The sequence below is a fragment of the Neolamprologus multifasciatus genome, chromosome 15, assembly GCF_963576455.1.
Source record: "Neolamprologus multifasciatus chromosome 15, fNeoMul1.2, whole genome shotgun sequence".
NCBI classification, from domain to species: domain Eukaryota; kingdom Metazoa; phylum Chordata; class Actinopteri; order Cichliformes; family Cichlidae; genus Neolamprologus; species Neolamprologus multifasciatus.
Window position 1 is genome coordinate 26,419,729 of NC_140453.1, and position 16,817 is coordinate 26,436,545.

The following is a 16,817-nucleotide window of genomic DNA, read 5'->3' on the forward strand; positions in this document are numbered from 1 at the left end:
AAATCTCTGCAGCGCTCTTCCCCAGCACAAGGCCACACTGCTGCTTCTCTGTGACAGAGTGAAAACGTTTTAGACGAAACAGGTCACCTACTGATCGGAAGGTTGGTGGTTCGATCCCTGGCCCCTCCAGTCTGCATGCCAAGTATCCTTGGGCAAGATACTAAACCCCAAGTTGCTCTCCGATGCATCCATCGGAGTGTGAATGGCTGTGTCCGAATTCAGGGGAAGGATGCTTAAAATGTCATATTTGGAGGCAATGACGTCATGGCGACGCGACGAAGGCTGTCCGAATTCAAAGAGTGCTCAAAATGTGGCGACAAATGCGTCCTACTTTGCCCTGAATTCTAAGGATGGGTCCGATGTATCCTTCATGTCCTACTATATCCCAGGATTCATTGCAGGTCATAGAGGAGATTTGTTTCCGATAACGATGGGGGTCAAAGCAGGAGAGGAAAACACTTTCAAATGTAAGTATATGAAAATCTGGTTGTACAAAAGTTAAATTGCATCTGCATAGACATGTTTCTTTTAATTAAAATAACCGTAAACCAGCTTGTATTGCGGGTCCTGCGGTTTTTCATGTATTGCCGCTTACATACAGCTAATTTAGATTTTTTCGAATTGGTGATATGTTGTGGGGAACAAAGACCAAACGGCTTAATTTATTAAAACAAGGAGAAAACGATCACCTCTTCACTGAGGTGAAGAATTGGACCGCTACAGCGTGGCGATTCCGTGCCTATTAACCTTCATGCTGTACAGCAGCGGTCCCCAACCTTTTTTTGCCACAGACCGGTTTATGTCAGACACGGAGCCTTTAAGGTATCGCGGATAAATACAACCACATGAAATGATCCAATCAAGACAAAAACTGTGGTATTTTGTAAATATAATAATAAACGTGAATGTACTGTGTAATTGTGTAACTTTATTAGCAGCGTCCTCCTGAAAATGCGCCAACATTTAGAGTAACATCCTCCTCTCTGCCGCTTAATGCTCTCTGGTCGCTATGGTAACGTGTAAATATTTATTTCAAAATAAGACACACAGCTACAACAAGGGAAAGACCCAGGGAAACTGAGTTAACGATAATAACCCTGAAAACCATAAATTTCACAGCAGAGCCTCAACTCTCGTGGCCAGGTACCAAACGACTCACAGACCGCTGCTGTACAAAACCTGTGATGTCCAGAGGTGTTCCTCTGGTGTTCTGCTGTAAAAACTTTTGGGTTTAGGGATTAACATAGTTGCCATGGTTTCCTTTCTTCTCTTATTTGTTGTGTGTGATCAGGACAATTCTGGAGAAGATGGGCCTGCAGGGGAAAGTCACCCCCTTGCAGGCCAGAAGACATGAGATAACTTTAAAAAATAGTTATTTACTTACTTTTTACGTACTTTTTAAAATTATTTAAAAAGTACGTATGTGTGTTATCAAGAAGATAATTCTTAAGAACACAAGTTAATAAATGTGAAATTACTAAGAGTTGTTGTGGTGTTTTTATTTGCCTGATGTCATTTTTGGTTTCCTCTGCCTTTAGGATTGCAAGTATTCAGGCTCAGGAGAGAGAGTCAGTGGGAAGCCCACTGCTGCTACATGGCCCTGGTTTGCCCTCATGGATGAGGTGATAGGACAGATGCCTTCCACTAAGCCTCCTGTCCTAATGTCCTCTCTCCCTGAGGACACCCCAGGGCCAAGCACAGCAGTGGGTGACCACAACGACAGCGATGACAAAGCGGGTCAGCCACCTACGACAGGGAGAAAGAGGAAAAGAGACAGGAATGATGAGCTGCTAGACCTCATCAGAGAGGACATGAGGCAGCAGAGAGAGAGAGGCTGAGGAGAGGAGAGCAGGGAGAGGATGGACAGACTGTGTTCATTTCTAGAAAGATTTGTTCCAAAATGAGTTATGTATTGAAAAATTGATTTATTTGAATATATTTGTTACATTGTTATATGTGTTGCATTAGTTTAAAGGTTTTATGTTATTAATAAATTGATTCAAACAAACAGTAATTGTCACTGAACTCAATTTGATTTACAGGCATTTTTAACATGTATGAACATAACGCTAACTTTGAACAATATTACTTGGATATTTATTTGATAGCAATAAAGTAAATAACAATAACAATTAAACAAGATTATTTCAAATACACAGTATGTAAAGATGGAAAAACACTATTTTCAGTTGTTCAAACAGGATTAAGCTGAGTGACCTGTTCCTGGACGGTTTCTTTCACAACTGAAATACATTACAGGAAGTCTCTGGCAGTGTTGCTGAATCTGCCCGAGCAAGATCAGACGTGGATGGGGTGCTGCAACTGAGACGGTTGTCTTTTCTGGTCAGCGAGTGGAGAATCACACAGGGTGGTCTGCAAAGAGAGCTTTAGGATGCTTCCTCCCACTGTCCACTGCATCGTCCATCCACAGGGTTTGCAGGGCTGGCTCACTCATGGCTGCCACACCACTAAGATGTTTTCAAAAATATGCAAGCAGGAGATGGTGGATGCTATATTATTAGTATAATACTTGTAACTCTGTAGCAGACAACAGTTTGATAAAATGCTATGTAAAAAAAAAACAAAAAACAAAAGATTAGATTCTATATGTTTCAAAGATATTTAGTTTATATATTTTATATGATACAGTACATGTGTAAGAATGACCGATGTTGTGCCAAAAAATGATCGTCTCCCAAAAACTGATTTCCGGTTTTTGCCCTAAACTGATTGCTCGTATGTAACCTGCTATAAATAACTTATTGTTCTATAATATGTGAAACATATGTCAAATGTATCCCTCATTAATGATATCAAGTCACTATGAGCCACCAGTAACATTCCTGTAACAAGGTAGAAGCTGCAATCAGTTTTTGGCAGTGACTTTTATATATCTTTTATTTATCCAGTTCACAAACAATCTTGTTGACATTACAAATTTATTTTTTAAGAGTAATCTGGCCAAGAGGACAGCAGACAGCGCAACAAATATATCAATTGTACCTACATTAGAACCACAGTTATAAAGATACTTGAACAACAGGTAATTTTGTATATATAAAACCCCTTTGCAAACCACATTCACCGAAGTCTATTTACCAACATACATAAAGATATTAGACATATTACACACGGAAACATTGGAAATCAGTTTTGGCAGGCGAACACTTTTTTGGCACAACGCTGGCAATAATTCAATTATCCGTGTAATTAGCTAAGTAATTCCTAAATGCATGTAGATTAAAGGAAATTATTTTACCTGGATATGATTGTCTCTGATGAGCCTAAGGTACAAAACGTGCAGGCGACGACGATAAGGTTTTTCTAGCTCCTCAAGAAATAAAATTGTCCACACAACGGAGCAACATTTGTGGGTCCATTTTAAAGTTTTCACGCTGTGGCGCTAGCGACAGGAAAAACACGCAAGTAAGGGCGGAGTTGAAGACTAGGAGGCTGTCCACAGCCCATCTGTTATGTTGGATGCTCGTTGTTTGTTCAATAAAGTTTCTATGGAGAAAAAAAGGGGGCTGTCCACAGCCGCTCACTTCCTGACTACCCGTCTGTCTAATGACACTACCTTGTGACGTAGGTAGGTAGTGTCCTTATGAGCATCCTGAAGAGTCTGTGGTTGTAGCTGCCAACAGTCTGAATGCTGAAGAGTCAGCGTCTCTCCAGTGGCACACATTTGTCTTTATTCTCTTAGAGAAAACTGATTTTCCTCCTCCAAGAATTAGAGCACATTAATCAGTGCTCTAATTCTCCCGCGAGGCCGTGAGAGAGTTTTCAGAGCTAATGGCTCTTTTGAGCGTGTTTAAAGGCAGGAGCTGAACTCACCTCCCTTGCCGCTAATTAAGTCATTAATCATCAGTGTGGCGGCAGAGGAGCGCCTCCTCGCCGAGATTCACGGGGACCCTGCAGGCGCGTGCTTCAAAACAGTCCTGGCTGTAGCTGTTGGAGGTTGGTGAAGCAACCTGCAGCAATGCCGCAGCATCAACAATGCTCTGCTTGTGTTGTTGTTGTTGGTGGTGATGTGTACCGCTGGCAGCGGGAGAGCTGCAGCTGTTGAATGTACTGTTACAGCAAGTACAAGTGATTATTGTAATCACATGTACTTGCCTAGGGCTCGGTCACTATGGCACAGCTGGATGCCGGCAGAGCTCACGGGCACGTCACTCAAAGTCTTCCTTTGAGCTTTGAGCTATTTATTGTGATTGGTCAGTTAAAGGGACATTTGATCTCAGCAATGCTTTTTAAAAACAATAAGAGTTGTCCTCTGTGGTTTGTGTGACAGTGTGCAGAAGATTTCTTTTGTCAACATTCATGCTTTAAGAAATATTTCAGCTTTTCTTCCCAAGCAATCAGAGAGACATCAAATTATCAACCTTCACTCAGGAAAAGATCAATGTGAGCACAACCTGCTTTTTGCCTTTCAGTAAGAACACACACACAGACACACTCACACTGATCTGTTAATTAAGAGTAGCTGGCAAATTAATCAGAGACTGCGACACATGACTGAGTTCATCACCAAGAGAAATGAAAACTGACAGTGAGTGAAATGATATGGGGGCGGGGCCACACAGAGGGCGCCGTGGATCAGTGTTCACACAGAATGCTTTCAGGATTTAAGGATGAGCTGAAACGATCCTGAAACTGAAGCCAGAGAAGTTTCAGGAGCTAGAAACATGTAAACATAGAAACACGTGAAAATAGAAATGTAAAAACAGAAACTTGAACACAGAAACACATGAAAACAGAAACGTGAACACAGAAACACCTGAAAATAGAAACGTGAACACAGAAACACATGAAAATAGAAATGTGAAAATAAGAAACACATGACCATAGAAACAGAAGAACACAGAAACATGTGAAAACAGAAACATGTGAACACAGAAACTGTCATGGTCCTGAGGCTGTGGACTCAATGGTTTTTGTTTTTATTATTATCTTATGTTTCAGGTTAATTCTTGTTAGGATTTCCTTGTTATTAGGTTTGGTTTCTGTTTTGTATTTTGAGCTCCTTTTGTTCTGTGTCTCTGTGTCTCTGTGCCTCCCCTGGTCCCACGTCTCTGTGTTCCCTCCCCGTTGCCATGTCTGATGTCTTGTGTTAAGCTCGTGTCTGTGCATACCTGTTGTATTTCCTGTTTTACTTTGATAGTTCCTGTCCCTGTCATTGATAGTTCCCAGCTGTGTTTCCCTCTTGTCTCCCATTCCCTGATTGCTCCTATGTGTATATAAGCCCTGTGTTTTATTCTGCTTCTTACTGGTCATCCTGTGTTCCTCCCAGTATGTTTTCCCGTGAGTTATGGTTTCAGATTTGTTGGTTAGATTGTCCCCATTTAGGTTTGTTCTTAGTTTCTGTCCGTCCCATCTCTGCTCTGTCTGTATTATCACCTCATGTAAATAAAGCCCACTCTTTGCATCATAAGTGCCTGCGATTGGGTCCTTTCCCCTTCAACCCTACACGACTGCCACCGCAGCTGTGACAGAAACATGTGACCATAGAAACACATTAAAATGGAAATGCATGACCATAGAAACAAGTGAACACAGAAATATGTGAAAATAGGCACACGTGACCATAGAAACGTTGAAATAGAAACACATGAACACAGAAACACGTAAAAATATAAACATGTGACCATAGAAACACATAAAAATAGAAACACGTGACCAAAGAAACGTGAACACGGGAACACAGAAACACGTGACCATAGAAACGTGAAAATAGAAACATGGGACCACAGAAACGGGAAACGGGAAAATAGAAACACGTCACTATAGAAGCAGAGTTTTATTCTCTCCCGCTCTGCTCTTCTCACCACAGGAAATAAAGTTGAGTAAAGCCTTCAACTCGTAAGACCTGATCTCTTTAATGGCATGCATTTTTAATTTCTCTTTGCTATTTGGGCAGATTGGGACCTGATTAATTTAAAAACAAAGAATTATCTTTTGGATGTAGGAGATGTTCCTTCCCTGCTAACCTCAACTAAACCTCTGACAGGATGTTCGCTGGGCTACGATGTGACTGTGTATGAATGGATATGAATGTATATTTGTGCATCTCCAGTCTTTTCCAAAAATAGAAAAGGAGAAACCTCAGCTGCTCTGAAGCTGTGAAATCTGTCTGTTCGTTCACAGCCTCAAAGAAGAACCTTAGATGTTTGATTGAAGGTCACATATGTTGCATGTTTTCTGTGAGGGTGAAGATGTTCCTGTTACAGCTGATGGGGTGAAGGATGGAGTCGATGAGCGGGTCCTGCAGAGAGCATCATCATGGTAAATGGGCTGGTTCTTATATAGCACTTTTTCTACTCTTTCTGAGCACTCAAAGCGCTGTACACAACTTGTACATTCACCCAAGCACATTTTTCTAATGTGTGTGTGAATGTTTCTAAGTAACATTCACACACACATTCATACTCCGATGGATGCATCGGAGAGCAACATGGGGTTAGTATCTTGCCCAAGGATATTTGGCATGCAGACTGGGGAAGCCAGGGGTCGAACCTTCCAATTAGTAGATGTCCCGCTCTACCACGTGAGCTACAGCCACCCCATCAGTCTCAGTCTGTGCCGGCCTGCATTAGCAGCTCAGCGTGGACTCCATTTGTTATCTCTAACAGATCTGGGGCTTCCCTCTCAGGAGGTGGAACTTCCTCTGCCCTCCATCACACAATCATTTATGTCAGCAGGCCTCCTCGGGGTCTCAGACTCTGAAAGAAATGGTCTTGTAGTCCGCATTTCAGAGCATTATGTTTCAGTGTCTGTGTCCCTGCAGTCAGACAGCAGGGTGGAGCTTTCACTGACTCTGATACTTATTTAGAGCTTCTCAGGCTGAGGATCAAACTTTGAGAAGACGCTCAGACTCCAGATCAGAGCTGCCGGCTGCTTTTATGTGCAACACACAAACAGCCTAGAAGTTTCTCTTTAAGCCGTTCTTTCATGCTCTGAAAATGATGTGCAGCAGAGCCCCCTGGTGTGTGCATACAGGAGTCCACAGTGTGTTTGCCTATGAAACCAGCTGCTAATTAATCAAACCTATAACCTGAATCATAGAAATTATTATCAGCTTGTACGCTCTGAGCATCAAAAACAGAACACCATGCAGTGAATCAATTAAGTAAACTGGGTTTATATATTTAATGATGGAAGAACTTCATTAAATTACTATCCTGCTCACATGACCCGTTCGAAAGCATTAAATTGGGTTTTTAAAGTCTGAAGACCCGAGCTCAGAGTTTATTCTCCTCAAAACCTGCAAAACTCCCATCACCATCATGAAGTGCGATATGTGCTGTGGTGATGATCAGGATAATCTTGGGCCTGAATGCACAGGCAGAAGGGACGCTCAGCACTTTCTGTCGGGCTCTTGAGGTCATGCTTATAAAGCTGCTGCTGACACAGCACATCCTCAGGGCTTTTACTGGAGCGAGACCTTTAGCAGTAGAGCATACCGTAATCAAACAGGATTCAGGATTAAAGCAAATGTGAAAACTTGTAGAAATTTAGTTCTAGCGCAGATTTACGTGAAATCAGAGAAGAAACTGATAAAATTGTTTTTGCTTGCTCTAAATAAAATACCCATCACCACGAGCTAAATCAGTCTGACACCAGGAGACGTTTCCGGGTGGCTAACTAATGAGCTCCGGATAGGCTAACAGGAAGACATTAACAGGAATATGGAGGTTGAGGGTTAAATTGTTCACATTGAGGGTCCCTGATGGGCAGGAAGAAGACACAAACGATGCACCGAAGTCCAGCAGAGAGAACGTCTGAGGCGATCCATCCGCAGCATGAGGTCAGCCATAAGTCTGCTGCTGATCCTCATGTCCACACTGAGAAGGATTCTTCGGATATTTAGTGATCGGGACACCATGAGTCCCATGGCTGCAGTTACATTGTACTTCCTTTAAACTTGGAGCTAGAACGACCGCAGATGAGTTTCTGTTCAATAAAAGAGACAAAGAGATGAGAGGCTTGTCCAGCGCTGGAGATGCTCCGATCGGAAACACTTTAATCCGTTGGACTGTCAGTGAACAAGGCTGTTCTAATTCAGCTAACACAAACTGGCGGTCAGTGCTCATTTTAAGGATTTCAGTATTTACAAGTAATAATTTACAATTTTTCCTTCCATACATGATTTAAATACTTCCTGCATACCAGGAGAAAATTATTTTCTCTGGATGTAATATATACTTAAAATACACATAACAACGAGATGGAGGGGGAAAAGAGATTAAAGAGGCAAGTGAAGAAACACAAGTGATTCAGACTTTGTGATGTTATTGTGTTCAGCAGAGCGAGCAGCGACTCGGTGACCAGAGAGATCATCAGAATAATCACAGCTACCCACTCTGCAGAGCGAGCGAGAGCGAAGAGCAAAGCTTGCTTGGCCCAACAGAGACGTGAGCCACTCTGATGTTCATGCATTGATATAAAAAAAAAACCTGACAAAGGAGTTCAGTGTCAAACATTCACCAGGACAGGAAGTGGACCTCCAAATCTCCCAATCAAAGTTCATAGCAAATACAGAATACAGAATACATGAGCAAAGGAAACGATGAGAAGTCTGAGTGGACGGCGTTATCAGAGACCGCAGGCCTGCCTGCATCGACATACACTCAAATACTGACAACAAACTGAAAACAATTACAGAACAGGTGAGTGCAGTGGTCACACACAGGTTAGAGTCCCTGTGAATCCTGGAGCCTGGAGCCAGCCTCCTTTTAATGGGAACGTTTTTCCAAACATCAATAAAACCACAAACTGTAGCTTGTGGAACATACAGGATGTATATGACGTATCTGTGTGTGCCACAGAGTTTAATGTTTATTCATGGAAGCCTGTGGTCACGCCTCAAAGGCGGTTGTGGCTCGCCAGGCGCTGTTATTCGCCCTCGCCACAGGCCTAAAGAGACATTCAGAAACTACATCAGTGATGTCCTTGCACTGGTGCCGGGTTTCGTGTTTCCGAGACACGTGTGTGCATGTGTGTTTCTGACCTTCAGCGCTGCGGTGTCGGCCAGAGCAGCAGCCTGTCGGTTCAGCTGGGACGCCATGATGTGGCAGCGCTGGCACAGTCTCCGTAGCTCCTCCTCCTCAGGCTCGCCATAGCGGCTCAGCTCGCCAGCCGACAGCGAGCCTTCGGGATTGGGCCGAGATGCGCAGCTCCTCCTCAACTCCTCCTCTTCGTCCTCTCCTGCAGAATGAAGGCGTTTCCTGCAACAGGTGGAGCCCAAAGGAAGAGGCGTGTCCCCCTCCACCACCTGCATACAGGTGTGCATATATACATTTAATGTGGAGTGTGTAGAACAGGGCATGCATTCAGAGACACAGAAGTATAAGGGCATAAATACTGAGCACATGTGACAGAAAGGGAGCAATAGACTGTTGATCACTCATACCAGTAGAAACCGTCTCTACTTTCAGCTCTAACTTTTGTCTTGTCTGCTGGTCCTGGGTTTTCTCATTTCAATAGAAAATGTCTTTAATCCAAACTGACCAGGTAAGCTGTGTGTGAACAGCGTTCCACTGAGAACCCAGGAGTGTGGATACCTGAAGAACAGAAGTAACCAAACCCTCGGCGTGCTCGAGTCATGTGGCATCCTCTGTTGAAATGAGTCGGGTTTTGGTCAGAGTAAAATGGATTGTTGTGATTGCAGGAGTCGGCTACAGCGGCACATATTTATTCTGTTGTTTATCAAAATATTTATTTTGATAATTAATTAAAACAAAAACAGGGCAATCAGGTTGTTTTCATCAAGCCAATCAGAGCGAGCCATGAAAACTGCTTCCTCTTCAAAATAAAAGTACAGCAAATCAAGTTTGACACATTTATACGTGAATTATACTTCTGTGTGAAATATACGTCGCCATAACCAGAACGCCATTTTAACCCTACACCGTAACCTGACGTGCACCTTGGGAGAAAAGCAACTCCACACCAACATGTACCGAAAAGACTTGAGGATCAGTTCGGACTGAAGTTAGTCTGAATCAAGCTTTAGAAATGATGCCAAGCACATTCAACAGTGAGCTCAGCGTAGACCTAGGACAGATGTTTGTGCTCATCTGTCTCACGTGTAGCAAGATCAGAGTGGTTTGCGTTGTGTGATACTCACCGTATATCTCCTGTAGTCCGGCCCGCGTCCCCGAGCCATGTTCCAGTACTGTGAGTACATCTCTGCTTAACCAGTGCTCAGTTATGAACTCTCTGGCTTGATTTTCCTTCAGCCTCTGAGGAAATCTGTGCTTCCACTGCAGAATAAAGGGATGCTGGGTGAGCGAGGGCTGTGGGTGGAGAATGATGTTGCTGAAGCGTGAACCTTCACACAGTGGGACAGGACAGGCTCTGACACGGGCTTACATAACGGCTCATCAGCACACTTCAGCTACATAATGCTGATGGTGCTCTAACACCACCCACAGGAGTTTAAAGTGGGGTGGAGGTCAGTGAGTGAGGAGCCGGTCCTGAGGTCTTTACACCAGGTCCAGGATTAACACCTCTGTCTCAACTCTGCAGGTGGGAATGCCTTCAGGTTCTTGTTCCTTGGTGGTGGGGGTGGGAGGAGCTGGAGACAACAGACAGGTTGGTGTAGCTGCTGTGAAGCTGTCACTGACTGAAAGCAGGTGGGGGTAAATGTAAGTCGCGGTGAGCCTTTGAAGGGTGCTGGCTTAGCTTTGACTCACTGAGAAGGAGAACCACTGTGCCTCCTCACAGCACGGATGCAGGCCTGCAGGTGGAGGCAGAGTCAGAACTTCCTGCTGTGGAAACTAGAATCATCATTATTATTTTGACCTTTGCCTCCATAATCTTCAGGTAATCAGTATTTGTAATGGAATATGACCTGAGTCAAACCCAAGCGAGGCCTCAGAGCATCTGCTAAGTGTTCCAGGTTTAACCTCTGGGGGGAGGTGTTTCCTTTTTGCCCTTTTATTTAAGCTCTAGCGTTTATTAAAGTGTTCATTCTGCAGTCTGAAGCTGAGCCTCAGTGGCTCTTTTTAATTTTTTAGATTAGTGAAATGAATTAAATTCTCTCCTCAGCTAAAGATGAAAGCAACCCGGCTAATTTCAGCAGATTACTGTTGAAAAACAAGACTGAGTGGAACTGGGGTCACAGAATAAATATTTTTTATGTCTAATTTTTATTGTAAGCAGTGGCGGTCCTAGCCTGTTTGGCGCCCCGGGCGAACACTCCCTCTTGCGCCCCCCCCCCCCCCCCCCCCAAATCTGTAACATAATGTATTGTTTGGAGTTTAGTCTGTTACTGTTACTATTTTTACCATTTCTTCTTGGAGCAACTGTAATCCACATTATTTCCTTAGGGATTAATAAAGTATTAATTCTGAAGTATTCTGATTCCGATTGTTTCAGGATGACCTGCCATTATCCAATCACACATCTGCTTACCTGTATCTTTTGCTCGTTTCTCCTCCTCTTCTTTTCTCTTTTTTCTAAACTGAGCACCTGATGGCTTTGAACTTTTCTTGTCCATCTTCCATTGGTTTTAATTTTGCACTCCAGTATGAACACCCATCCCTCAACCCGAGGATCACCACAACATAACCTAATAGACCTACACCTTAGTTTACAGATTCACTTTGTCTAAGGTGCATTTCTGGGATTTCACACAACCCAGGATTCAAATCATGAATACATAATGGGCTTATATATTCAACATTATAAATGAAATGTGCTCTATTTGGAAGCAGCCGGCCCCTCCCCTTTCGACGGGTTGTGTGTGTGGCTTTAAATAATCAAACTGTAAATTATAAATTTTAAATTATTATTGATCCTTTTATCCCTAGTCCCCGGTCTCGGTGGGGCGGTGGGGAAGCTGTGGCGGGGGCATGGTTTGCTGGCCTGCTGCAGAGGAGGGGTGACACAGGCTGTATCCCAAATTTAGGGTCTGCAGCCTTAAAGGCCGCATTTTAAGGCCGATTACGTCACAGCAACGCGACGAAGGCTGTTCCAATTCAAAGGCTGCTCAAAATGCGGCCTGTTGCTACCTGATCCGTACCGGAAACCCGATCGGTACACCGCATGCGCAAATCTTACGTCACTTCCTCTCTTTGCCAAAATTGCAACATTCAATATATTTGAATGACACGGTTAGCGCCCAGTTCTCAAGAGCTCTGCCTCCTTTTCGACTACTGGGACATTTAAACAATGGATAATCCGTATCCGCAACAAATTTTTGCTTTTCTCCTCAACAGAGAGCGTCCCCCGATTGAACAACAGCGCCGTAAAATAAGAAGAATGGTGCCTAATGACAGAGTTAATAATACGTCACGTGAAGATTCAGCAGCCAGATGAAGTGTTTACTGGCAATTGACAGTGATAGCGGACATCATCATCACTATTCCAACAATCCTCTCCACACAGACAAGCATAAACACACTCGATTATCACTAAATCAAATTTAACACACATTTGTAATGACGCTAATTCAGTTTACAATAGGGTTCATTCGCTCAGTCAGCAGGTGGCGGTATCCTCGTACACTGGGGAGTAAACTGCCATTAAACGAACAGAAGAAGAAGAAAACCCCTGCACATGTGTGGTACGGATCAGGTAGACCCGATTTGTACGGTCCGACTTTGCACATGCGCAGATCCTGATCTGTCACTATCTTTTTATTTTTTTGTTTTTGTCTACATTATATTAAATGTTTTATTATCGGAAACATTTTAAGAGATACTTGTTCTACTTAACATCTTAATAGATACTCTGACCTGTAACTATCGTAAAATGCTTCGACCGGAAGTAGACACCTTTCGCGCATGCGGGGTACCGATCGGGTTTCCGGTACGGATAGGGTAGTGACACGGCCCTCAAATGCGTCCTTAATTTCCTTGAATTTTAAGGATGTGGCGGTGTAGACTTCATGGCCCAACATATAGACTTCATAGCGCGGTGGTGGGTGTGGATAATTTTGCCGAAAAAAACGGTGGAAGCGGAGCGGCCGAAGAGTAAACATTCAAAAGTAAGTGTGGGAGCCAAGTTAAGATAGTTCATATGTTTTAGTATTTATATTTTAATGTTGTTAAGCTTATTTGTGTAATTAATAATTTAAGAAGTAAATGCATGTTTATGGTGGAACTAAAATTATTTTATTGCTGTGTTGGTTTGGTTACGTAGTACCATGAATACATGTGCCTTAAAGACTCGTGTTTATAGTAAAATCTGGGCAACACGGATATATGCAAATTAGCGCATGCAGTGCAGGAGGGGGGAGAGAGAAAAAGAGTTAATACGGCATAAGCTATACGCGGCAGCAGGGTAGAACAGAGCCACACGGTTTTCCTACCATAGTAGGTTATTTTGTTGAGGATAAGTTAAACCTGACCACTCCTGTAAGATGCAAACTGTGGAATAAATTTTTTGTTACATCTTTTCACATCGGAGTCCCGTGGAGTTCTTTTTCCTCTTCAAACTGACATACGCGAGTGAAGCATGGGAAAACTGGTCTCACGGCTTATACATTTTGTAGGAAAACCCGCTCGTTGTGGATTAATTCAAGTGACTAAGAAGGAAAAAACCCAAGCTACTGCAGCGACAACAAACGTGAGTAAGTGGAGCTAATTCACGAGGAAAAAAGTGCTGAGTCATGGTGGATGCTGAGCTGTGTGGTAGCCAACCTGCATGATTTCTGGATGATAAAATAAGGATTTTGTTGTTGCTATTCGGGAAATTAATAGCATGAACGAAGAAGAAGAAGACACAGTAGCAGAAATGGAAGCTAGGGCGGTGAAAATCACACCTAAAGCTATGGAGGAAAGGCTGCAACGTGTTATCAATTTACGGCCAAGCTAGCCAAATTAACAGGCACAGTGAGACAAGTGCGCCAGCTGATGGAAAATGAATGTGATACCAGCCTAACAGAAGCAACACAGTTAATGAAGGAGCGGTTTGGAGAGTTTTATGGTTTGAACACAAATGTTAAAGAGGTGCTCCAGCAAATCCCGGAGGAGGATTTAACTAAAGACCAGGAAAAATGGTTTGAACCTAAGTCTGATTCCTTTACGGCTTTTGCAGAGACAGCTTCGGCTTGGATTGACAAGATGGCCATGCGTGCTGTGGAGGCTGAAAAATGCAATGAAGATGTGGATCCATCTGACAGCATACATGTATCTAATGCATCTGTCTCAAAATGCAGTGATAAGGCATTTTCAGAACGTGGCTCCTGCGCTTCGTCATCGGTGTCGTCCACACACATGAAGGCAGAGGTGGAGCGAGCTACCTTATTGATTAAGGCATCGTCTTTAAGACTGAAACGCTTGCTGGAGGAAAGGGAGGCTAAGCTCCAAGCTGAAAAGTCGTGCATCCAAGGCATACAGTCGTGTATCCACTCAGAATGGAATGAACTCCTACGTGGCATTGCATAGAGTTGGAGATTTATTTACTTCACAGCAGTCAAATAGTCCTTTCCCCATGCGAGAAAGACAATCAAAGAAGAAGAACATTCTCCAAAATGCACAGCAAACACACACTGTTACCTCCCAGCCATCACAGACACCAAGTGCTCTACAGGATGTGGTCAAAGTGCTAACTAAGCAGCAGAAGTTAGCTACCTTGCCCCCGTAGAACATTTCTGTGTTTAAAGGGGACCCATTGGAGTATCGGCTGTTCATGCAGGCATTTGAACATGGTGTGGAGGATAGAACAGAGAGTAACAAGGACCGATTGTACTACATGGAACAGTACACAAGTGGGCAACCAAGAGAATTGATACGGAGTTGTCTTCATATGGAACCTACACATGGATATCAAACGGCTAAGAGACTGTTGGAAGAGCACTTTTGAAATGCCTACAAGATATCAGTGGCATACATTCACAAGGCTCTTAACTGGCCAACCATCAAGTCAGATGATGGAGAGGATCTGCATGCTTTCGGCCTCTATCTTACTGGATGTCATAATGCAATGATGGATGTGGAGTACATGGATGAGTTGGATAACACGGCCAACATGCGTGCTATCATTTCCAAGCTTCCGTACAAGCTGAGAGAAAGGTGGAGAACATTTGCTTGTGGGGTCTTAGACAAGGCAAAACGCAGAGTCAAGTTTGCAGATCTGGCGGAGTTTGTCAATAAGCAGGCCAAAGAAGTTTTGCATCCATTGTTCGGTGATATAAAGGACGGCACCTTAAAGAGGGCCACGTTAGAGGGCAAGTGGATGAGAGGTTGCAAAGGAGAAGTGGAAGCAGAAAAGGATTCACCACAGCTGCAACTATCACCACTACACAGGACTTACCCTCTAAAGAAAGGAACAAGGTCAGCGGAAATCAGGTGTGTGCATTTTCTAAACCCTGTCTCTTCTGTCGTGGTGAAGAGCACACCATGGAACAGTGCAAGAGGATGAAGAAGTCACTTCATAAGGAAAAGATTGACTTCATGCGAACTAAAGGACTATGCTTCATTCATAATTGGCAAACCTTCTGGAGGAAACCTGGACTTGTTAGGAGAGACGGCATCCATCCCACTTTGGATGGAGCAGCTCTCATTTCTAGAAATATGGACAAATTTATTAAACCCCCCAAAATATGACTATCCAGAGTTGGGACCAGGAAGCAGAGTTGCAGTCTTACACGCCTCTCTGCAGCTTCTCTCCTCCTGCTACCCCCCCCCCCCCCCCCCAAAAAAAAAAAAAAAAAAAAACCATCTCCATAGAGACTGTGTCAGCTTCCAAAAAGACAAAAAACAAACTAAAAACCAGCAACAAACAACTTAAACATAAACAATTACAAAGAAAGAACAATACAGTATCCACATCTGAACCAAAGAGTAAAACAGTGAAATGTGGTTTATTAAATATTAGGTCTCTCTCCTCCAAGTCTCTGTTAGTACATGACTTAATAATTGATCAACAAATTGATTTACTCTGCCTTACAGAAACCTGGTTGCAGCAGGATGATTATGTTAGTTTAAATGAATCAACACCCCCGAGTCATTCTAACTACCAGAAATCTCGAAGCACAGGTCGAGGGGGCGGTGTGGCAGCAATTTTTCACACCAGTCTGTTAATTAATGAAAGACCAAGACAGACTTTTAATTCATTTGAAAGCCTGATGCTTAACATTGTCCACCCCAGCTGTGAAACTCAGAAACCAGTCTTACTTGTTATCATCTATCGTCCACCTGGGCCTTACACAGAGTTTCTGTCTAATTTCTCAGACTTTATATCTAATTTAGTTCTGAGCTCAGATAAAATATTTATTGTGGGTGATTTTAACATCCATGTAGATGCTAAAAATGACAGCCTCAACATGGCATTTAATCTGTTATTAGATTCAATTGGTTTCTCTCAAAATGTAAAAGAACCCACCCACCACTTTAATCACACTCTAGATCTTGTTTTAACATATGGCATAGAAACCGAACATTTAACAGTGTTTCCTGAAAACCCTCTCCTGTCTGATCATTTCCTGATAACATTTACATTTACAATAATTGATTACACAGCAGTGGAGAGTAGACTTTATCAAAGTAGATGTCTTTCTGAAAGTGCTGTAACTAAGTTTAAGAATATAATCCACCCACTGTTATCATCGTCAATGCCCTGTACCAACACAGAGCAGCTATCTGAACGCTACCCCAACAGAGGTCGATTATCTTGTTAATAATTAATAATTTCAAGTTAGACTCTTTTTCTCCAATTGATCTTTCTGAGTTAACTTCAATAATTACTTCCTCCAAACCATCAACGTGTCTTTTAGACCCCATTCCTACAAAACTGCTCAAAGAAGTCCTGCCATTAATGAATTCTTCGATCTTAAATATGATCAACCTATCTCTAATAATCGGCTATGT

General features: G+C 42.9%; 2 protein-coding genes and 1 long non-coding RNA gene across 4 annotated transcripts in view; 1 reads left to right on the forward strand and 2 right to left on the reverse strand.

Moving 5' to 3' along the window:
* The window catches only part of LOC146502247 (kinesin-like protein KIF26A), a 57,561-nt gene extending 47,213 nt beyond the window's left edge, over positions 1-10,348 (reverse strand). For both annotated transcript variants that reach the window (XM_085132976.1, XM_085132975.1), the window contains exons 1-2: positions 10,127-10,348; positions 9,008-9,271 (exon numbers count right to left, since the gene is read on the reverse strand). In XM_085132976.1, coding sequence (XP_084989102.1) covers positions 9,008-9,271; positions 10,127-10,186 — 324 coding nt within the window. In that variant the 5' untranslated portion in view covers positions 10,187-10,348. The remainder of the gene's footprint in view (positions 1-9,007; positions 9,272-10,126) is intronic.
* The window catches only part of LOC146502245 (kelch repeat and BTB domain-containing protein 11-like), a 152,280-nt gene that overhangs the window by 66,127 nt on the left and 69,336 nt on the right, over positions 1-16,817 (reverse strand). The gene's annotated exons all lie outside the window — the stretch shown is intronic.
* Positions 12,144-15,748, forward strand: LOC146502248 (uncharacterized). The gene is made up of 2 exons (XR_014869596.1): positions 12,144-12,568; positions 12,620-15,748. It is a non-coding gene; the product is annotated as an uncharacterized LOC146502248 (long non-coding RNA).